Genomic DNA, 23,925 nt, shown 5'->3' on the forward strand with positions numbered 1-23,925 from the left:
CTTCCAACTTCCAGTCAACATTTACCATGTCACAAAAATGTTTGTATACGATATCAAAGACTAAAACAAAGAAAATCGGATAAAACGGAATATGATATCAATGATAAGCGATTAAATCACAAATATTTTCTGAATATGGTTCATTCATATTAAAATGATTTTTCATTCCTTTATTCTTGTGAAGATTCTTACTTTTAGACTGATTCAAACAATTTTTATTCTCTATGAACTCAATAATGCTTAAAACATTTTTGCCATTGTTTACAAGCGCGCAATTGACTCCGATTGATGGATGACACAGATGGAGGAAAATTTGTATGAAGTTTTAAAAAGAGTGTTTAAGCACAAGAGCTTTAAGTCTGACTTGCAGAAAAGGGCTGTGAAATGTGTGTTTGAAGGTATATTTATATTTTTTACTTTTTCTATCAATGTTAATCACATAGGCATTCATCAGTTAAAAATATTTCTACTGTAACCGAAGATGACCATGATTCGAACCCCCCCCCCCCCCCCATTCTCGAATCATAATCAGGTGCTCTACCAACTGAGCTATCTGGCCACCAGGGATCGAACCAACCTGATCAACACATTCCTTCCTCTGTAAATGTCTTTACCACAGGCACGTGTTTCGTATACAGGGTACCCCAACTTATTTTTACCACAGGGTAAGTAACTCAATTTCATGCACCCCCGCTTCAAGCTTGTATTTTGTTAATAATCAGTCATTAACCTACTTTAAAAAGACATTGTTTGCTACGAGAGACTTTTTTTCTTGTCAAAGAAATTTCAGACGTCTCTGGTCGAACCTCTTTATTGTAAACCACTCATTTATTCCTTGAAAATTACCTCGATACATATTAAGACTTTTGGTGGGATACAAACTTCAGGTTGGGTGTAGGATAAAACCAGAGACTTTCGAGTATTCCATTCTGAGGTCTCTGGTTTTATCCTTCATTTATAACCCCAACCTTGTGGTAAAAATAAGTAGGGGTGCCCCATATACGAAACAAGTGCCTGTGGTCTTTGCCCCTGGAAGATAGCAACCCAGGCTCTTCCTTATGAGGTCCTTCTCCGGAATTTCTCCTTCACCTCTTACTTCCAGAGCAGGGCACAGCACCAGATGTAACTGCTGAGGGTAGAGGAGAGAGATGTGACAGACCAGACCAGGATTTGAACCCGGGCCTCTGAATCAGAATCAGGACATCCCCCACCCCACCCCCCGGCCAAGAGATCTTGCCCCCAACACTATTACAGACAATTAACCCCCCCCCCCCCCCACACACACACACACACTATATACAATTTAGGACAACTAGCCCCCACTCAAGACAGCTCGCCCCCATTTTTTTTCTTGTGAATTGCAAGAAAAAACAACCACTATTCATTTAGTATATTTTATATTCGAATGTAGACCAGTATTAATGATTGTGATTTTTGTTATTTATTTTTTTCACGCATTTACATGTCATTGATATGTTTGCATATCTGTCAACATGGCCAAAATTTTCTGGGGGAGAAAACATGTGACAACCTTTTGCAAATACAAAAAGTCACTCATTTCACTGTATAAGAAAAGAGAAACTAAACAAGATAAGTTTTTTTTTTTTTATTAATTTATAAAATTTACAACTTTTTATTCATAGTTTGGTTATGAGTACCATGTGATTTTTGAATTATAAAAAAAATTAATGTTCTTCAATGTATAGTATGTATGTCCATAAGAGTGTCATTTGAATAATATTCATGGCAAATGTCATAGTTCAACTTGGCAATTAGAAAAAAAGGGACTGCAGACAGTCTGAGTTTCCAGCTTTTAACTGATGGATTTGATTTTTCTCACTAGGGAGCAAGGGTTGTGTCCTGGATTTAAAGATCTGAAATTGAAAAGAATTGGAAATATAGTCAAAGCTTAATGCTTACATTGTTTAAAATTACATGTGTAATCTAGTATGAATGAAATACATGGATTCCCAGACCCTGTATTCTTTTGTTTACTCTCAATACATATTATATCTGTAGTAATGTTCTAATATGCTAATTTTATATCTTACACACTTTTAAGTAAGACTTAAATAATTAAGACTTTTTTTAAAAAAAAATTGATTGTCTATATATATAAAGCACCTTGTCCACATTTAAGTGTTTAAACATCTTAAGGAGGGCAACTGGGTTTTTCATTGTGCAGTTCTTCGCACAGCATAGTAAAATAAAGTGTATTTACTCTTTTAAAGCAATTTTTTTTCTATAATTTATAAAAATTAAGAAATTAAGAAAATCTCAAGTTAAAAAATCTAATTACATTTTTAAATAAATGAGTTTTTAAACAATTTTTCAAATGATGGGTAGATAGACGTGGTAATAGTGTGTTTCTGGCGTTATGAATAACCGAAGTTCTGTAAGCGGGGTCATTAATTATGTCATAAAATAAAAAGTATAAAATAGATGCTATTGAAATTTTAAACATAGGAAATTGAGAATCTCACAATCATTTTGTGGTATCTGTCATGTTTTGTTGTACTCCATAAAATATCATGAATTTTGACATTTTGAGATGCCCCCTCTGGAAACCAGATGGTAGAATTTTGTGTTTCTTGCATAAAATGTACAATATAGTATTACCCATCAAATAATATAATTTGAGCAAAAAGTCTTTAGTAGCATTTGTATAATTGCTCTGAAGTGGGAAAAAATGGTGTTTTCCTATATAATCTTATAGGAAATGTACCTGTATTTTGAGATGGTCCCTAAAAAATAACCAGATGGTAGTTTTTCACTGAATTTGGCATATATACTGAAGTCAATGTAAGGTACATATGGTATAAAATTAAAGATTTTCTCTGTAGTAGTTTTCACACAATGAAACCCCAGTAGGCTCTCTTAATTATTTACTGGTATTAATGAAAATTAAAGTGCAAATGACGGCGTTAGGAAACATGATAATGATTATTACTAAAATCAAACAGGGCTGTCATTCTCTCTGATTTGGGTCAGATAAACAGACCCTTTCCAATTGGGACCCCCCCCCCCCAAAAAAAAATTCTCCAATTAATTTATCTATTTACACTAGGGATGGCAATTTGTAACCGATTAACCGATTACTCGGTTGGAACGATGGCAATCGATTAGAAAATCTGTAATCGGTTAATCGGAAAAAATAAAATATTTGTTAAACTGAACACATTTTTTAAAAATTCATTTAGAAAAAAAAGAAATCTCTGCAAAAAGGATGATCATTTAGGATTTAATGGATCTAATTTGGATGTACAGGTAATTATGAATTTCTAGATTGAGACCGTAGCGTAATTGGTCAGTTTATGTAGTGTTAATTACTGTGAATACACCATGTCGTTACCCCGACATCCTGTAATTCTTTAATGATAATAATTGAATCATTGAGCACTGTGAATTGGCGTGTTTGTCATTTTCAGTTTTCAATTCAATTTAATTATTAAAAAAACATTGTAAATTAAGGGCTAAAGAGTTCACATGTAGTTTTGATTATCATAGTGAAAATGCAAAAAGAACTTTTGTGACATCTGTTCTGGAAAATTATCAAAGATTTCTTAGGCTTTTTTCATGGCTTTCTCAATTTTTTCTTGTCTACTGGAACTTAAATAAAAAAAAAATGTACCTGTAGTTTTCTGATCCGGAATCAAGACTAATGGAATGTTTTAACTTCTATGGTCTTATTTGGGTCTATTTGTGTATATGGACAGAGCTACTTGAAAAACAATTGTCAAGAAAACATTTGATACGATTAACCTGTTAATCGGTCGGAACGTCTTGCGGTTAACCGATCAGCAATTTTGTAATCGATTGCCATCCCTAATTTATACATTCCAGTATATTGCGATTCGTTAACAAAAAATATCGTATTGTGATACCTTTTTCCAGTATACCGGCAAAATGATTGGGCTTTAGATTTATGAAGTAAAATATGAAATTTAAGATGTCAGAAATGTTTTCAATCGTGCTAAACAGTACCAAACAGTAAAGGTTTCTGTTGTATGGTTGCATTTCATTGCCAAACTGTAGTGAAATCAAATAGAACATTTTTGTTACAATGTATTTGTAAAAGTTTTATACACTGTGCTATAAATGGAGGTTAAAAAATAAGAAAAGAGCATTTTAACTGTTATTAAAAATATTGCAATACATATTGCAATACAGTTCCAAATACATGTATCACGTCTTTATATGACCATCATGCTACTATTCTGTAGGACAAAACATTAACAGAGATGTAAATAACAATAATGGTTTTTATGAAATATTCATGTCTCTGATATTACATTGCTTAGTAGATTTTTGATGTGGTGTGCCTATAGTTATATATGCATATATGTCAGATGATGAAACAATATGGGGTGTTACAGAGTTTTCTAAGCTTCCCTAAAAAAGTCTGTCTCAGTAAGAATAACCTAACTTTGTCTAAGGACATGCCTGTATCTGACAGTTAGAATACATCAAAGTTTATCAAAATTTTGAATGTACTTTCATGTATTTTCAGGAAAACATGATGTTTTCATTTCCATGCCAACAGGGGCTGGTAAGTCTCTCTGCTATCAGCTTCCAGCTGTTGCCTCGGCTGGGGTCACTTTGGTGGTCTCTCCACTCATTGCACTCATGCAAGATCAGCTGGATCATCTAGACCTTCTTAACATCCACGCAGAAACCATCAATAGTAAGATGACAGCCAAACAGAGAGCCAGGGTTGTGGCAGATTTAAACAAAAGCAAACCAAGCACCAGACTTCTCTACATAACTCCTGAGCAAGCAGCATCAGAGGGCTGTAAATCAATAATAGAAGGACTTGTGAAAAGAAGAATTTTGAAATATTTCATCATAGACGAAGCTCATTGTGTGTCACAGTGGGGACATGACTTCAGACCTGACTATCTAAAGCTTGGTTCTTTTAGAAAAATAATGCCTAATGTACCATGTGTAGCATTAACTGCCACTGCAACAGCACGAACAGTGGAAGACATTATCCAGCAGTTAAAACTCAAAGAACCTGTGGCTAAGTTCAAAAGTAGCTGTTTTAGGTCAAATATCTATTATGATGTTGTAATGAAAGATGTTGTCCATGACCCATATGAAGATTTGATGAAATTTGCACTAACAGCACTAGGAAGAGAGTCTTTCAGCAAGGAAGAGAATTCCTTTATAGAAAATTGGGTAAATCAGCTTACATATGCAGTTGTATGATAGAAAAAGTGTAATTTGAATATCTAATAGAAGTAAGACATGTCATAATTACAGATGAGGAGTTTAATATGCAAAATTTTCATTTATATCTTTTACTTAATGCTAAATAATGTATGGTAATGGCTCAAGTTAGCATATTTGATCAAATGTTGATGTTGTCCCAATCATTTTAGACAGAATTTGGATGTGGCATTGTCTACTGTCGAACAAGAGATGCCTGTGCAGAAGTGGCATCTCATCTGACAAGAAAAGGTGTATTAACAAAGCCATACCACGCAGGACTGAAATCGGATGTCAGAGAAACAGTACAAACAGACTGGATGGAGGGCAAGTTTCCTGTGATGGCTGCCACAATCAGCTTTGGAATGGGGATAGACAAACCTAATGTTAGGTAGTACATGTGAACATATTCTGGTAGACAGCAATTATCAGTTTCTTGGTTTCTTTGTATAGGTATCATATTCACTTACATGTAAGTCAGATTTTTTTTGGAGTAACATTTTGGTTCAAAACTCTGGTACAGACTTATGAGTCCTAGAAACATCAATATTTTTATGCCCTGCCATGAATATGGCCAGGGCATATAGTGTTTGTCATGTCCGTCTTCCGTCCTTCTGTCCTTCCGTCCTTCCGTCTGTCCTTCCATCACACTTTGCTTTTAGCTCTGTTCAAAGCTCAGTTTCAAAGAAACTATCCAAGATATTTTTTTCAAACTTCATATGCTGATAGATATTGATGAGAGCTATGCAACTGCATCAACTCTTTTTGACCTTGACCTTTCCTTTGACCTTGACCTTACTTTTCTTAAATTAGTGTTTAGCTCAGTTTTAAAGATACCATTCAAGATAGTGTTATCAAACTTCAAATGCTGATACATACTAATGAGAACTATTCAACTGCATCAACATGTTTTGACCTTGACCTTTCCTTTGACCTTGACCCCACTTTTCTTAAATTAGTGTTTAGCTCAGTTTTAAAGATACCATTCAAGATAGTGTAATCAAACTTCATATGTTGATACATACTGATGTAAGCTATTTAACTGCATCAACATTTTTTGACCTTGACCTTTCTTTTGACCTTGACCTCACTTTTCTTAAATTATTGTTTAGCTCAGTTTTAAAGATACCATTCAAGATAGTGTTATCAAACTTCAAATGCTGATACATACTGATGAGAACTATTCAACTGCATCAACATGTATTGACCTTGACCTTTCCTTTGACCTTGACCTCACTTTTCTTAAATTAGTGTCAAACTTCATATGCTGATACATACTGATGAGAGCTATTCAACTGCATCAATATTTTTTCACCTTGACCTTTCCTTTGACCTTGACCTCACTTTTTTTAAAATTAGTGTTTAGCTCAGGTTTAAAGAAACCATTCATAATATTTTTATCAAACTTCATATGCTGATGCATACTGATGTAACCTTTTCAACTGCATCAACAATTTTTGACCTTGACCTTTCCTTTGACCTTGACCTTACTTTTCTTAAATTAGTGTCAAACTTCGTATGCTGATACATACTGATGTAAGCTATTCAACTGCATCAATATTTTTTCACCTTGACCTTTCCTTTGACCTTGACCTCACTTTTCTCAATTTGTGTTAAAATATTGCATTACTAATATACCCTCAGCGGGGCATTCATGTCCTATGGACATATTTCTAGTTGTGGATGATAAAATGTAGTAAATGTATTTTCTGCATAACTTTGACAATTAACGCTGACAAAAGTCAGCTAGGACATATTCTTAAGATCCTTACATGCAGGAAAGAAACATCCAATTTTACTTCATGTATATACATTAAGTACAAATGTTAATAAATTTAATAATTAATTTTTGTTGCTGTATGAAATTGGCCGCTAATTCATGAAAAAAAATTGCTCTGACTTTTAAGATGGTCAATGGCAAATTCCACCAAAATCACCTGAAAAATTACAACCAGGGATAGACAAATGGAATTTTTCAGTACTTGCCCTTGGACAGGCTACCATCTTAAAATTACTTGTCCTACTAAAAAATCAAAAACTTGCTTGTCCCACCTTTTTCTTAAATAACACAAAATTAAAGCATTATCATTAACATTAAGGACTCACCTAGATCCCAATTTCCCAATTAAATCACTTAACTCTCCCAGGGAGAATTTAGGGGAAATGTCTAATTCTAGGGAGACTTCTTAGCATGTGCAGTGAGCATCGATTATTAAACTTAAAATTTTAAGTACATGTCAATGTGCTTAAAATTTGATGCATACACATTTCTCTGTATTATTTACAATGTAAATGAAAACAAAAAATAATATCTTCATTATTTTATTATGAAAAACACTCCTGAATGTTGATTGAACGACTGACTTCATGATTGTGTGTGATCGCCAGTCAACAGCTCCAACTTTAATACCAGTAATGAGTTTGTATCATGTATTCACAGCATTTATTTTACATTTTGGCAATAAAAAGGTCTAAAAATCCTCTTCAACTATTTAGACAACTCGGGGGCTGCCAGAGAATACATGCTCTCCTCATGTAAAAAAACTTCCAAACTGATCATAATAGAGAAATTTAACCACTATAAAATAGCTAAGATACTGCAGTCATTATTTTATGGTAATCTTACTGTATACTTGGAGAGAGATGTGCAGTTTTGATGAAAACTTTTTGCAGATTTGTTGCTCATTGGACAATACCCAAGTCAATGTCAGGTTACTATCAGGAATCTGGACGTGCAGGGAGGGACGGGGCACAGTCATACTGTAGGATGTATTATTCCAGGCGTGAGAGGGATACCGTGGCATTCCTTATCAATCAAGAAAACTCAAGGTTTACTGTAAGGATGTAGAAATACTTCAAATGAGTTTCACTGTGAATGGTATTAATTTAAAAAAATGATGATCTGATGTCAGCAGAACTTGATTTTTTTCTTTTAGGTTAAGCTCACTTTATATAGACTGCATAAGTCTCCATAAATTTTATATACTGTATATCAGGTTATATTTGCCCAATGTTATTTTTTGCCCTTTCAAACAATTTTGCCCCATTTTAAATTCGCCCAGTCAAAATTCTGTTGAAGAAATAATACTGTGTTCTTTGAATTCACCCCTTTTAAAATCGCCCACCTGTGAGTAGGGCAAAAGGGACAAAAATAAAATGGAGGCGAAAATTTCCTGTATACAGTATGTAGATTATCATATTTACAGTAAAACTTGTTTAGTACGAACATGGATATAGCGAATTTACGGATATAGCGAAGTTTTGGAATACCCGGCAAAATTCTTAACAATTCCTAGTAAAATTTTAGGGATATAATGAACTCAGATATAGTGAATTTATGGTTATAGAGTACTGGTTAAGTGACCATTCTCCTTCTAGTTATTTTCTTGCAGCATTGCGTTTTAAGAAAGATAGGTGACTATATTTTTATATTTCTATATATATATATATATTTTTTCTATATAATTTTTTTTAGAAAAATGCGGAAGCTCAGAAAGTAAGGAAGAAGTCTGCCGAGAGTGGTTTTGATGCCATGGTTAAATATTGTGAGAGCTTAAGGTATGACACACAAGATTGTTCAATCTTTTCAGGCTTCTCCTGAGTTCGTTGGTGAATAATTCTATAGACTGTTAGTGTACAATTTACATAGTACATGGCTATTCCTTCCTTGATTAAAATTCATTTGCAACATATAATATGTGCAATGGAATTGACTTTCATGAGCATTTAGCATAATGATCTTCATGATCAAAAGTTCTAAATGTGTAAAGTGTGTGCAAACCATATTTTGAATATTGGAAATACTTAATATTTATACTTATTAATAGGCTATTATTTGGTCAAGAAGAAGGTACAGTTTTAGCTTTAATTGTGTGTAACATTTAATGTTTTCAAAGTTTCAAAGTTTTGAAACTGACTTAGATATTAGTTGAGTATATGACTGTGATAAATCAGGAAAGAATATAGCATGAAGGAGTACCATTCTGGAAATATGACTTCATACAGTAAATTTGATGCATTTCTCTATTTTAAACAGAAAAAGCCTCAAAATGACCAATTTCTAGGGTAATTTTCTTTAAGAAAATACATGTAGTGTCCACAGCCGTCGCCCACTTTAATTTTTAGCTCACCTGAGCCGAAGGCTCAAGTGAGCTTTTCTGATCGAAATTTGTCTGTTGTCGTCGTTGTAAACTTTACACATTTTCATCTTCTTCTCAAGAACCACTGTGCCAATGTCAATTAAACTTGCCACAAAGTATCCTTGGGTGAAGGGGATTCAAGTTTGTTCAAATGAAGGGCCACACCCTCTTCCAAGGGGAGATAATTATGAATTAGTGAAAAATTAATGGCATATTTTAAAAATCTTCTTCTCAAGAACCACTGGGCCAGGAAAGATGAAACTGATGTGGAAGCATCCTCATGTAGTGTAGATTCAAGTTTGTTCAAATCATGACCCCCAGGGGAAGGGTGGGGCCATAATGGGGGATCAAAGTTTAACTTAGGAATACATAGGAAAAATCTTCTTCTCAAGAACCACTGGGCCAGGAAAGATGAAACTCATGTAGAAGCATCCTCTGGTAGTGTGGATTCAAGTTTGTTCAAATCATGACCCCTGGAGGTAGGGTGGGGCCACAATGAGGTATCAAAGTTTAACATAGGAATACATAGGAAAAATCTTTAAAAATCTTCTTTTCAAGAACCACTGGGCCAGGAAAGATGAAACTCATGTAGAATCATCCTCTGGTAGTGTAGATTCAAGTTTGTTCATATCATGACCTCCGGGGGTAGGGTTGGGCCACAATGGGGTATCAAAATTTAACATAGGAATACATAGGAAAAATCTTTAAAAATCTTCTTTTTAATAACTACGGGGCCAGGAAAGATGAAACTCATGTAGAATCATCCAATAATCATCTGGTAGTGTAGATTCAAATTTGTTCAAATCATGACCCTCGGGGGTAGGGTGGGGGCACAATAGGGGATCAAAGTTTAACATAGGAATACATAGGAAAAATCTTTAAAAATATTCTCAAAAACCACTGGGCCAGGAAAGATGAAACTCATGTAGAAGCATCCTCAGATAGTGTAGATTCAAGTTTCTTCAAATCATGACCTCTGGGGGCAGGGTGGGGCCACAATGGGGTATCAAAGTTTAACATAGGAATACATAGGAAAAATCTTTTTCTCAAGAACAGCAAAGCCATGATTGGTCATAGTTATATGGAAGCATCCTCGGGTAGTGTAGATTCAAGTTTTTTCAAATCATGACCGCCGGGGGTAGAGTGGGGCCACAATGGGTGATCAAGGTTTTGCGTAGGAATACATGGGAAAAATTGTTAAAATTCTTCACAAGGACAACAAAGCCATGATTGATCATGAATATAAAAGCATCAAAAAAGGTAATTTAGATTTAAATCTGTTCAAATTATGACCAATCAGGAGAATAGAGGAGCCATTAAAGTGGATCATAACAAAGGAAAACAAAGGTTATATCAATAAAAATTTTCATCTTATAAACAGCAAAGCCATTATGTGTCATATTAATTCAAAAGCATCCTTAGGAAGTGTAGATTTAAGTTTGTTTAAATCTCCCCCCCCCCCCTCCCCCGAACCCACTTTTATATTTAAACTTTTCAATACTGAACTAATATTTGCTTTTACCTAGCCAGTTCCTCAGGTGAGCGATGTGGCCCCTGGGCCTCTTGTTGGATATGTTATGTAAAATTCTTTGAAAAATCACATATCTCAAAATCTTTGTGGGTGATGCCTGTGGACAATATTATCTGAAAGAAAATTCCATTGAAAATTTGTGTCTTCTGTACCTTTTTAAGAAAATATGTGAAAATGACAAGTTTATGACGTCACATTTACCATTTAGAAGGTCATGTGAGAAAAATGATTTGTGTGATCTTTCTGCATGGAATTTCAATGATTCAGAAAGCTTGAGTTTTAATTTTTTACATCACTTTCATTTTTTAAGAATAACACAGGGCAAGATTTGCATTGAAACCATACCTTGTTCTTTAAGCTGCAGACATTGGTCCATATCCAAATATTTTGGAGATGAGAAGCCAGAGTGTAACAATATCTGTGATGTCTGTGCTGAACCAAAGAAGGTGGAGAAAGCCATGGAAGACATGCAGAGAAGTGCTTATGGTAGTATGAAGAAGGGGGTACCTGGTGGGGCTATGTACACTGTGTCAGAGGAGGATGAAGAGATGTACGAAGGAGGAAGAAGAGGTGCAAAGAGGTAAACAAATCAGACAACTGGAAACTTTGAAATGTTTGATACTTTCCAATGATGAGCAAATGTTATCTTTTTCTTACCAAACGTTTGCATTTCAGTTTTCTTTCTACTGTTCAATATAAAATCAACATTGATTCACATATAACATTTATTCCTAGCTTGCATATATTTAATTTATAATTGTGTTTTATAGAATTAATTTTATACGAATATCAAAAACATTAATGATTGCAGATATTTTTTGTACATGTGCATCATTTTCTTTTCATACATAAACATTATTGCAAATAAAATTGATCTACAGAATTAAATCTAAAAAACAGAGAACTGAATAAAGCTAATAAAAGATCTGTTCAAACATAGAGGAGTTTATTTATGAGGTAAATATTAGTAATTTTATTTGTTAGTTTTGAGAGTTTCCTCTGAGTGAAGTCCTCATATTACAGGGATTATGATGAGTATGGAGATGAGGAATATTCTGAGTATCACCGTGACCAAATGGAGCGTGAAACGGAACAGAGACAGAGGAGTGCACTTATAGCAAAGGAATTCCAAAAACGCAAAGTAAGGCTATTTAAACATTACATAAAAGTTATTGCAATAGGTTACCAGGTACTTGATCTAGCAAACTATTGACAGCTCAGTAGAGCATGTTTGATATAATTATATACTGGGTATATGGAATTTAAAAGAGTGCTTGGTGTTACCAGATTTTATACGCCTGTCTTTAGACGGGACGTATTATGTTATGGTGTTCATGTCCGTCCAGCTCATAACTTTAATACTTTTAGCCTAGGATTATCAAACTTTGTCAGCTGATACTTCTTGGGTAGAAAGTGTGTCACACACTAAAAGTAGGTCGCTCTGACCTTTAATTAAGATGCTATGGCCAAATATGGAAAAATCCTGTCCAGCTCATAACTAGAAAACTATTGGACTTAGAATCATCAAACTTAGCCAATTTATGCATCTTAGGTAGAAGGTGTGTCGCGACCTATTTCAAGGTCACTGTGACCTTTAATTTAAGTGAAATCAAAAAAAGTCTTTTTACTATTAGATTACACAATCCCAAAAAATGAAAGTGTTGCAGTATCCTTATTAAAAAAAAAAGTTAAATCAAGAAAATACATATTTTTTTCATTATATACTTTACAGCAATCTATAACAAATGTAATGTTACGAGAGAAATTCCATCTCTCTCAGGGGTGTAATTATCAAGCACTGGTCAAGGAGAATTTGATAACAGAAAATTGCACGTCAAATTAGAAAGAAATTAATGAGTTTAGTGTGAGGAGCTAACTGGTAGAGCATCTCTGATCAAGCAGGTATTATCTATATCTCTTGGGAACTGGGCAAAAAGAATCAGCCGTTGGATTAAATAGTTGGCTAGCCTAATTTGGTGAAAAGTAATTAAAACTTATTTGATATTTTATAATAAATGAATTTGATATTGTATAATAAACTAATTTGATATTGTATAATTAAAAAACTAATTATACCCTATATTGGAATGAATTGCAGCTTAAAACCAGTCTGACATTAAATCTAAAAAAATCAATTTTTAAAAAAAAATGTTTTAATTATGGTAGATAGTCCCTACAAATCTAAGGGTAATGCAGGAACCTTATCAAAAATGTTAAAAATGTTGCATCAAGATTACACAAGTCAAGTTCTTTTTTCTTTTTATAAATCTTTGTAACAATTTTTAAAAAAAAATCTTTGTTTTCAAATTTAACTTCAGAATGACATAAATATGCATTATTATTGCACTACAAAGTAGATAGTATGTGCAGATCCATTTATCCTTTGGGAGTAATGAGTGGACATGCATCCAGTTAAAGATTAATTAATGAGTTCAGTGTAGGAAGGCTAGCTGTCTCAATCATTTCTTTTAAAGGATCTCTGATCAATGCAAGCAGCTCGTATCTTTCTCTTTTGGGAATTAGACAAAAGAACTGCTTGTCAGTTTATAGCATATGTCATTTGATGACCAGCCTTTTATTTTTAATATTAATTTGATATAGATTAAGTTGTTAAGACTAAATTGATATTGTTTAATATGATCATTTTTATCTAATTTTTTGATAATATCAACTAATTCAGAGCATCATGTTTCACAAATCTGAAAGGGGGGGGGGGGGGGGGGGGATTTGTCAAGCTCTAACACCACCAGTTGTTGATCAATAATGTAATATTTGTTATAATTAATGCCTACACCACAGGAGATGTATAACAAATATTATAAGGAATGGAAAAATCATTGAAAGCCTTGTATCAAGGTTGACATGATTTTCTTGCACTCTTAAACTGTTTATGACAATTGAACAATATTTGATGGGCGTATCATGCTGTGGCAGGGCACTTTATTAACTAACTTGAGTTGGTTAGGAGACATATTGCTATTTGTTGCTGTCTCAAGTCTTGCATTGTGCATCTTGCCATATTTGGAAAGTTTTGAACATTTTTAGTTGTTCTCTGATAGAGTTTATGGATTATGGGAAACAAAAAATTCAGTTCAATGGTCACAGTTCCTCAAGGGCAGACTAAAAACCATTAAAATTCTTGCATTATTCAGAACTTTTCTATACTCCTGGACATCTAGGAGGTAAACTGATGACATGATAATAACAAACAGTTAGCCCACTACCAAAATTGCAAAATTCAGGTCTTTGGGCTAAGTTGGCATATTTTGAAAAAAATATCATACAATAAAACATGCTTAGAGCAAACAAGCTTATAAAGAATTCTAGCTTACAGTGAAGTAGTTTTCATTCCCTGTGCTTTTAAAACAGATTTTGAACTTAACAGATTTATAATAAAGCAAAATTGTATGTCCTTGGCACTTTGCTGTAGACATTTTTAGCTCACCTGAGCTGAAAGCTCAAGTGAGCTTTTGTGATCACATTTTGTCTGTAGTCCGTCTGTCCGTCTGGCCGTCTGTCTGTAAACTTTTCACATTTTCGACTTCTTCTCCAGAACCACTGGGCCAATTTCAACCAAACTTGCCACAAAGCATCCTTGGGTGAAGGGGATTCAAGTTTGTTCAAATGAAGGGCCACTCCCTCTTTCAAGGGGAGATAATTAAGAATTAGTGAAATATGAATAGCATCTTTAAAAAATCTTCTTCTCAAGACCCACAATGCCAGGAAAGATGAAACTCATATGGAAGCATCCCCAGGTAGTGTAGATTCAAATTTGTTCAAATCGTGACCCCCGGGGGTAGGGCGGGGCCACAATGGAGGATCAAAGTTTTACATAGAAATATATAGGAAAAATCTTTAAAAATCTTCTTCTCAAGAACAGTAAAGCCATGAAGAGTCATATTTATATGGAAGCATCCCCAGGTAGTGTAGATTCAAGTTTGTTCAAATCATGACCCCCGGGGGTAGGGCGGGGCCACAATGGAGGATCAAAGTTTTACATAGAAATATATAGAAAAATCTTTAAAAATCTTCTTTTCAAGAACAGTAAAGCCATGAAGAGTCATATTTATATGGATGCATCCTCAGGATGTGTAGATTCAAGTTTGTTCAAATCATGACCCCCGGGGGTAGGGTGGGGCCACAATGGAGGATCAAAGTTTTACATAGAAATATATAGGAAAAATCTTTAAAAATCTTCTTCTCAAGAACAGTAAAGCCATGAAGAGTCATATTTATATGGAGATGCATCCTCAGGATGTGTAGATTCAAGTTTGTTCAAATCATGACCCCCGGGGGTAGGGCGGGGCCACAATGGAGGATCAAAAAGTTTTACATAGAAATATATAGGAAAAATCTTTAAAAATCTTCTTCTCAAGAACAGTAAAGCCATGAAGAGTCATATTTATATGGAAGCATCCTCAGGTAGTGTAGATTCAAGTTTGTTCAAATCATGACCCCCGGGGGTAGGGCAGGGCCACAATGGAGGATCCAAATTTTACTTAGAAATATATAGGAAAAATCTTTAAAAATCTTCTTTTCAAGAACAGTAAAGCCATGAAGAGTCATATTTAAATGGAAGCATCCTCAGGAAGTGTAGATTCAGTTTTGTTCAAATCATGGCTCCCGGGGGTAGGGCGGGGCCACAATGGAGGATCAAAGTTTTACATAGAAATATATAGGAAAAATCTTCTTCTCAAGAACAGCAAAGCCATGATGAGTCAAATTTATATGGAAGCATCCTCAGGTAGTGTAGATTCAATTTTGTTCAAATGATGACCCCCGGGGTAGGGTGGGGCCCAATGGGGGATCGAAAGTTTTACATAAGAACATATAGAAAAAAAAATTTCTTCTCAAGAACAGAAAAGCTATGTTAGTCTTATTGATATGGAAGCATCCTCGGGTAATGTAGATTCAAGTTTGTTCAAATGATGACCCTTGAGATAGGGAGGAGCTACAATGGGGGATCAAATTTTTACAAAGGAATAAATGGGAAAATTCTTTTAAAATCTTCTCAAGTACAACAAATTCATTTGTTATATATTGACATGAAAGCATCATCAGGTAGTTTAAAATTCAAGCCCCCCCCCCCCCCCCATTCATTACTGAACTGATTTGTGCCTTAGTCTAGCCAGTGTGCTCAGGTGAGCGATGTGGCCCATGGGCCTCTTGTTTACTGTACTTTGAATGCTTCCTTATTCCTCGATATTAGCAAGCAGATTGTATGCACTAGTACATTCAGTTAAAATGAGCCTGAATGAATTGAAAATGCAAAATGTCCCCAGGACTTATGCTGTGTCAAATTAATTAATATGTACTTAAATTGCATTATATCTTGGAACAAAAATCCTCCACCAAAATTGCAAAATTCATTTTACATGGGTCCAGAGTTCTTGAGGCCCAGTTGGAGATAAGTTAGTCAAAGCCTGAGAAACTCAAAATACTCAGGTGACTTTCAAGGCCCATGGGTCTCTTGTTTGTGCTTCACATCACTTTGTCATTTATGAAAATGTCTTTCACCATGTTCTTTGAATTTTCAATTTAATTATTGACAGTTAATAAGCAAGCATATTTAACAATTACTAGTTCATCCTTGTGTTCAAAGAAAGTAAACAAGATCTATTCCAAAGGTTGATTTTTTTTTTTATGAACAGAGGAACAATGGAGGTGAGGTGACAGATGAATTTGTTCAACCGAGTGAAGACTGTCCCCTGAGAGATCCAGCAAGCCAACGGATTCCTAAGCTGACTGTAAAGGTAAATTCTTCTATTTTCATGGCCCAGCATGAATATGGAAGGGGCACACAGTGTTTGTCATGTCTGTCTTTTATCATTCTGTCTGTCAGTCAATCCATCACACTTTCTATTTAGCTCAGTTTCAGAGAAAATGTTCAAGAAATGTTAACCAGAATTTGTAAACTAATACATACTGAGAACTAATCAACTGTGGCATAATTTTCTGACCTTTCCTGTAACTTGACCTCTCATTTTCTATTTTGTGTTTAGCTTACATGTAGTTTCAAAGTAACTAAAATAGGTAGACTTTTAAATAATAGGTAAATGAAAATGGGACAAAAATACCATATCTTTGTACATTAAATAATCTTCAAAGACTGAGAGAGGTCAATGTGAGGGGGAATGAAATGTATTAAATAATAGTGCTCTAGAACTATTGTTTTGTTTAGTCCACATGGGGATAGTGACAAATGGGGGAAAGTACAGGCAAATAAATATTTCAACTTTTTAAGATTTGTTACTGAGCACAGTATCATGATATTCTGTTGAACAGGATTTTAAATATGCTGTTGGTAAATCTAATGACTCAGTTTTACATTCAACCAGTAGAGCTATTTTCTCTTCAGAAACTTTTAAAATAAGTGTTAATTTTTTCATTATGCAGATAAGAGAACACTGCCTGGGAATGATAGAAGAGGCCTTGAAAAATAACTACATCGGATACTATGTGGATGTACCAACAAAACTGGCTGCATCTGACTACATTCCCAAAAGCTGTGCCATTGATATAGAATATGATGTGCTCAAGGCCAATAAATTGGCCAATGTGTATAAAGCCTCAATTATGAAAACCATTAATGACATTAAGAAGTGCACTGGTTCAAAAGAGCTTCACAGTTGTTTGGTTCCTAGAAATGAGAACCAGTGTAACACTGATGACATAATTAGTGAGACACCAGACAGGAAGACAAAGAATGGTTCCCCAACAGCAGAATCGCGTATCTTGTCTAACCCAGTGGAAAAGGGCATTTCAAAATTAGGCTCAACATTTGTGAAAGCAAGTTCTCTAATAAAGAGCAATTCACCATCACCTTCCTTGCCAAATCTTTCGAATCCACACTCTGCTACAAATTATGCAGAAAATGGAATTTCATGTAAATCTGAAACTGGTGAGACTTCTAGTCCTATACAAGACATACAGGAGCTACAAGACTCAGCAAAATTTAGTACTCAGTTTCTTAAAGCAAGTGAATTAGTTAAAAAAAGTAGCATTTTCAGTAACAACAAAACTAAGTCATTGAATTCCATTACCAAAGAACGTAACAAACCACCAGTCCCCAAAATAACTTATTTCTTTGAACGTGCCAAGAAATCAGAAGAAAAGGATACAATAACTAAGGCTTGCCAGGATAATATCTCATCAGAAAATGTTACACCAAGTGCCACTTCTGGTGAAAGGGCAAGTGAAAAAAAGGTCTCTCAGAAAGACTTGAACTTAAAGAGACATGCTAGTCCAAGAGAAGAGGTATGAATTTGGAGCAAAGAGCTAGGTTCACTTTATGCATAAAATACCAATTTATTGACTAACACTTTATGTTCCATTTTAAACATCAAGTTAAAGTAGAGACTTAGTGCTTTCATTTCCTATTAAAAATTTTCTTCTTAAAGCCAAGATCTTGGAAAACAGGCTTCATGGAATTGCAATGGTCTTGAATTTTAAGGAAAACAAGTATATTTGAGTACTTTCACAGAAGAGAAATAATATGAGCGCACCCTCTGATCTAAAAAATAAAACATGTTTTGTAATCCTCAGAAATAGTTCTATCATTTAATAGTTGCATATTTTAGATCAGAGAATGCGCTCTATATTAAATATCGAAAAAACATTTAAAAATTGGCTGTTTTTGTAGAATTTTCCAGGATATAAGGAAAATGACACATTTTATGATGTCATAATGCATTGACTAGCCAGAAAATTACGTCATTTTTGATAGATATGCAATCACCAAAGGTCTAAATGATATTTAATGCATTGTCAATTAAAACAAAGCAGTTTCAGTTTTTCTGAAATTCACAGGGCCAAAAAAGGCCCTAAGTGAACCTTGTTCTTTGTGTGCATTTGTGGATAAAAAAGTCATTGCATTCCCTTTGTTAAGCTATATGTGATTATCATACTATTAATATTTTATAGCTCTTTAGAATCTAAGGTACATGTGAGCGTTTCTGATCACCTGATGTCTGTCCATGTGATACCATTTGTCCTGAATATAGCTTCTCTCCTCTTGGCCCAATCTGCTCCAACTTCACTCATTTGCCCCCTGCCGATGGCAGGGCTTTTTTTCTTTCAATTCATTTGACCTCAAACCAATTTTCTAGATCAAAGGTCATTCTCAAAATTATCTTCTTGCAAAATCCTTGTGTGGATCATATTTTCTCTCCACATGGCCCCATCTGTATCATACTTCATCCATAGAGTGTCTGTGTGCATTGACCTTGAATTTAGTTTCAGGGTCAATGTCATAGCAGATCTCTATGAAAATTCCTTGTCTAGAATTTCGCAACCCCTGACCTAATCTTATTTAAAATTTCACCCATAGAGTGTATGTAGGTAATGGATGTGCAGTGACCTTGAACCGATTTTCTATATAAAAGGTCAATGTCAAACAACATCTCAATTTAAAGAAGAGTATATTGTCCCCTTGGTCTTATGGGCTCAACTTCACCTTTAGAGTGTCTCTAGGTAAGATGTGTGCAGTGACCTTGGAAAATTTTTTGGGGGTCAAGGTCAAAAACATCTCTGTGTAAAATCTCTGATGGATCATATTTTCTCTCCCCTTGTACCTTTTGGCTCATACTTTGCCCATTAGAATGCCTGTAGATAAATGGTGTGCAGTGATCTTGAACCAAGTTGCTAGGTCAGAGGTCAAGATAATAGCAATTCTCTGTATGAAATATTTGTGATCATATTTTCTTTTCCCTGGGCTTCATCTTGCTCTCACTTCACCCAAAGAGTGCCTATTTCTAATGGGTAATTGAAAGATCAAATTCACAGTGGACCCTTGTTGTAAGCATGCTTGACCAAAGAATGCAATATGTGCAGTATCTTTGTGTTAAGTTTCCAAGTTAGTTTGAGCTTCATTTCTAAGTCACTGATGAAGGGTCAAAGAAGAACTTGTAAAAGGTCAGAATTCCATATAAAAGCAGATACATGTACATGTATATATGTTCTGCCCTTGAACTAGTTTGGTTTCTACTCCTGAGAGTGGCCTTGGGTAAAGAGTATGCTGCATTTGAACCAATCCCCCTTCCCCCCACCACCACCACCACCAAAAAAAAAGAGTGAGGAAAAAAGAAAATTTGCAAATAAAATGTTTTCTCCTTAAAACCGAGACATTTTTTTAAGTACAAAATAGTCCTGAGTCCTCCCCAAATCTGCCCTTTACAAGTTGCTTTCATCCTATTAAGTATACTTTACTAAAGCAGGGCACTTTAAAATAGTCACCATCTAAATGATATATTGTTACACAATTATTCTTGATACATGTATTTAGTTGTGTGCATAATTTAGGGAAAGTTCCTTTCCACAAAAAGCTAAATAGAATACACAGTAAAATGTGATATGTTTACATTATTTAACTGTAAATTAAATTTTGTGTATTTAGACTACCTGAATCATCTTATTTAAACTTATTATTTGCATGTAAAAGAACATTTTATTGACTTGAAGAGTATATTTTCATTTATTTTTATTAGTATACAACTGCTTTTTAAGATTCAATAAGAATTAGGAAGGGAAGGGTCATGAACATTCAGAAAGCTGTGAAAATTTCACAGAAGTCATTTCTTAAGTTAATTTCTCTAAAGGTTGGCTTAGGTGAGGATGAATTTAATTTTTTTTCTTCAAATTTTTACAGACGTCTCAAGAAGTCAAAAGAAAAAAGCTTGACAAACCTTCTTCAACAAGCAGCCAAGTCAAACAGACAGCAGATCTGGTGGTGCGATATCTTTCTCCATATTATAAGGATGGGCATATTGTTTCTAAGGTAATGACAATCCATTGCTGTTAATTATGTAAATAACTAAATATATTGGATCCAATTTTAAACTTCTCAAGAACCATGGGGCCAATTTTAACCAAAGTTGGCACAAAGCATCCTTAGGTTAAGGATATTCTAAATTGTTCAAATGAAGGGCCAAGCTCCATTCCAAGGGGAGATTATCCAGAATAGACCCCCCCCCCCCAAATGGGGAGATCATTTAAAAATCTTCTTTTCAGGAACCACTGGGACAGAAAGAAGGAAATAAAAGTGAAAGCCTCCTGAGGTAGTGTAACACAACTGCAAGACCATGTAAGTCATATTGATATTGAAGTATCCCCATAATGTGTGGAATCAGAGACCCATAGAGTTTGAGTAGGGCCATAATAGGCCATAATATGGGGTCACAATTTTTTATTGTACCCCTGCTCAGAAGGAGAGGGGGCATACTGTTTACCCTTGTGTGTGTGTCTGTCTGTCTGTAACAAATTTTTCGTCACAGTTTTCTCAGCAACTACTCATGGCAGATGCATGAAATTTTAGCACACTCTTTGTTTAGGCATGCTTTATGATGGGATTCATTTTTAGACAAATCCAATGTCAACTTCCTGTTTATCTTTGCATCTGTCCATACCATACATAACAAATCTTTGTCACAGTTTTCTTAGCAATAACTCATCACAGATGCTTGAAATTTTAGCAGACTCTTTGTTGAGGCATGCCATATGGTGGGATTCATTTTTGTATGAATCTGATGTTAACTTCATGCTTTTCTGTGCATCTGTCTGTACCATACATAACAAATTTTCCACTTTTTTCAGCAACTACAGGTACTAATTAAAGAATTATGAAATTAAGCACATTCTGTGTTGAGGCCTGCCATATAATGAGATTTATTTGTGTTTGAATCTGATGTCACCTTCCTGTTTATCTGTGTGTCTGTCTGTCTGTACAATATGTAACAAATTTTTGTCACCGCTTTCTCTGCAACTACTCATTGCAGATGCTTGAATTTTTTTGCAGACTCTTTGTTGAGGCATACAGTATGGTTCATCCCTGTTATCTGTCTGTAACTGAACTTGTGTATATTCACATCAGAACAGGGTATTACTAGTGAGCATTGGCTCACAGACTTCTTGTTGGAATCTAAAAATCTGATGAAAAATAGCTAAAAAGCTGAAGTAACTTAGGTAATTGTTGTGGCCTATGGGTCTTTGTTGTTATATTTAACCATTAAGATAAGGTTGAAAAGGGGATCTGCGATCAGGCCCCAGGTTCATGAAACAGACTTAGATTTAAGTCAAATTTTCAATTGCCTGTAAAATGTTTATTAATTATTGAATTAATTTCTAAATTTGCAGATAACAACTCTTATGTGAAGCATTTAATATTAAAAAATATTTTAGTTTGGTCTGCTTGACTTTTTTAACATTTTAGTACATGTTTAGCAAAAAGATTTTTGACTTTAGCTTAAGATGTTTCATGATCCTGGGACCAGGCTATAATACATAAGTGGAAAACCCCTTTTATACATTTTACACATATTGGGTCTTTTTTTCAAATTGTCTTTAAGAATTTATTATGAATAATGAGGCCATAGGTTGAGATAGTGCAAGCACTGACTTTATGGGTGTCACTGTAGATGTTAATTTCCATCCAGATCAAACTAAGAATTAATTGCAGTTCTGTCTTATGATATGTTTGTAGGACATCTTCAAAACTATGGCCAGGATGCTGTCTTACAGGGTGCAGTCTGTATCTGGTACTGAAGATCAGGGTAAGGAATGTAAAGCCTCTCATTCAGGACTTTGTATTTATATACTGTTCAAGTATATCTTAATTAAAACTGAAGCTCTGTAGAGGCTGGATTGCATTTTTTAGGTCACCTGAGTCACTCAGGTGACCTATTGCTATCCATTTTCGTCTGTCGTCGTGCGTCTTATGTTAACATTTGAACATTTTTAGCTTCTTCTCTGAGACGGCTCAACCAATTTCAACCAAATTTGGCATGTAGCATCTATGGGTGAAGGGAAACAAAAATTGTGAATTTCTTGGTCCCTGCCCCCCCCCTCCCCCCGGGGCCTGAGGGGTGAGGCTAAAACCACCAAAAATAATGCAATCTTTAAAAATCTTCTTCTTTACTCCTGGACACCAAGCAGTAAAACTGTTGGCATCATTGTAATAAGCATTAAGCCCTCTACCAAAATTTTAAAATTCATGGCCCAAGGGTCAGGGGTTCTACTGCTAGGTCGGGGCTATATAGATCATATAGTGAAAGTGCATTATTTCTTTGAAAATCTTCTCTGCTCCTGGGTATTAAATAAAGTAACTAAGTACATAATTATGATTAGCAAGAGTGCTTCTTCCAAAATTATGAATTTCATGGCCCCAGGGTCAGGGGTTCTTGTGCTAGGGCTGGGGTCTATTGATTATATAGTGAAAATGCATTAATTCTTTGAAAATCTTCTTCTCTGCTCCTGGGTTTTAAATAAACTTAGTAAGTACATAGTTATGATGAGTAAGAGTGCCTCTTCCAAAACTGTGAATTTCATGGCCCCAGAGTCTGGGGTTCTGGTGTTAGGGTGGGGCTCTATTGATTATATAGTAAAATTACATTAATTCTTTGAAAATCTTCTTCTCTGCTCCTGGGTATTAAATAAAGTAACTAAGTACATAGTTATGAAGAGCAAGAGTGTCTCTTCCAAAATTGTGAAATTCATGGCCCCAGGGTCAGGGGTACTGGTGTTTAGGCGGGGGTCTATTCATTATATAGTGAAAGTGCATTAATTCTTTGAAAATCTTCTTCTCTGCTCCTGGGAATTAAATAAAGTAAAAAAGTATATAGTTATGATGAGCAAGAGTGCCTCTTCCAAAATTGTGAAATTCATGGCCCCAGGGTCAGGGGTTCTGTTGTTAGGGCGGTGGTCTATTGATTATATAATGAAAATGCATTAATTCTTTGAAAATTTTCTTCTATGCTCCTGGATATTAAATAAACTAAGTACATAGTGATGATGAGTCATGATGAGCATGGTTGCCTCTACCAAAATTGTGAATTTCATGGCCCCAGGTTCAGGGGTTCTGCTGCTAAGGTGGGGCTATATAGATCATATAGTGAAAGTGCATTATTTCTTTGAAAATCTTCTTCTCTGCTCCTGGGTATTAAATAAACTAACTAAGTACATAGTTATGATGAGCATGGTTGCCTCTACCAAAATTGTGATTTTCATGACCCCAGGGTCAGGGGTTCTGGTGTTATGGCGGCGGTCTATTGATTA

The 23,925-nt window shown here is 34.9% G+C and overlaps 1 protein-coding gene across 1 annotated transcript in view; it reads left to right on the forward strand.

The window, feature by feature from the left end:
• The first annotated feature begins 299 nt into the window (after positions 1 to 299).
• Positions 300 to 23,925, forward strand: part of LOC133192045 (ATP-dependent DNA helicase Q5-like) — a 31,174-nt gene continuing 7,548 nt past the window's right edge. Inside the window, exons 1-11 of the mRNA XM_061327888.1 lie at positions 300 to 398; positions 4,511 to 5,178; positions 5,382 to 5,599; positions 7,882 to 8,044; positions 8,684 to 8,766; positions 11,237 to 11,458; positions 11,902 to 12,019; positions 16,530 to 16,631; positions 17,275 to 18,135; positions 20,525 to 20,653; positions 22,355 to 22,424. Coding sequence (XP_061183872.1) covers positions 302 to 398; positions 4,511 to 5,178; positions 5,382 to 5,599; positions 7,882 to 8,044; positions 8,684 to 8,766; positions 11,237 to 11,458; positions 11,902 to 12,019; positions 16,530 to 16,631; positions 17,275 to 18,135; positions 20,525 to 20,653; positions 22,355 to 22,424 — 2,731 coding nt within the window. The 5' untranslated portion in view covers positions 300 to 301. The remainder of the gene's footprint in view (positions 399 to 4,510; positions 5,179 to 5,381; positions 5,600 to 7,881; positions 8,045 to 8,683; positions 8,767 to 11,236; positions 11,459 to 11,901; positions 12,020 to 16,529; positions 16,632 to 17,274; positions 18,136 to 20,524; positions 20,654 to 22,354; positions 22,425 to 23,925) is intronic.

This window comes from Saccostrea echinata, unplaced genomic scaffold (genome assembly GCF_033153115.1).
Source record: "Saccostrea echinata isolate AGI-Se365-2 ecotype Australia unplaced genomic scaffold, CSIRO_AGI_Sech_v1 ptg000025l, whole genome shotgun sequence".
NCBI lineage: Eukaryota > Metazoa > Mollusca > Bivalvia > Ostreida > Ostreidae > Saccostrea > Saccostrea echinata.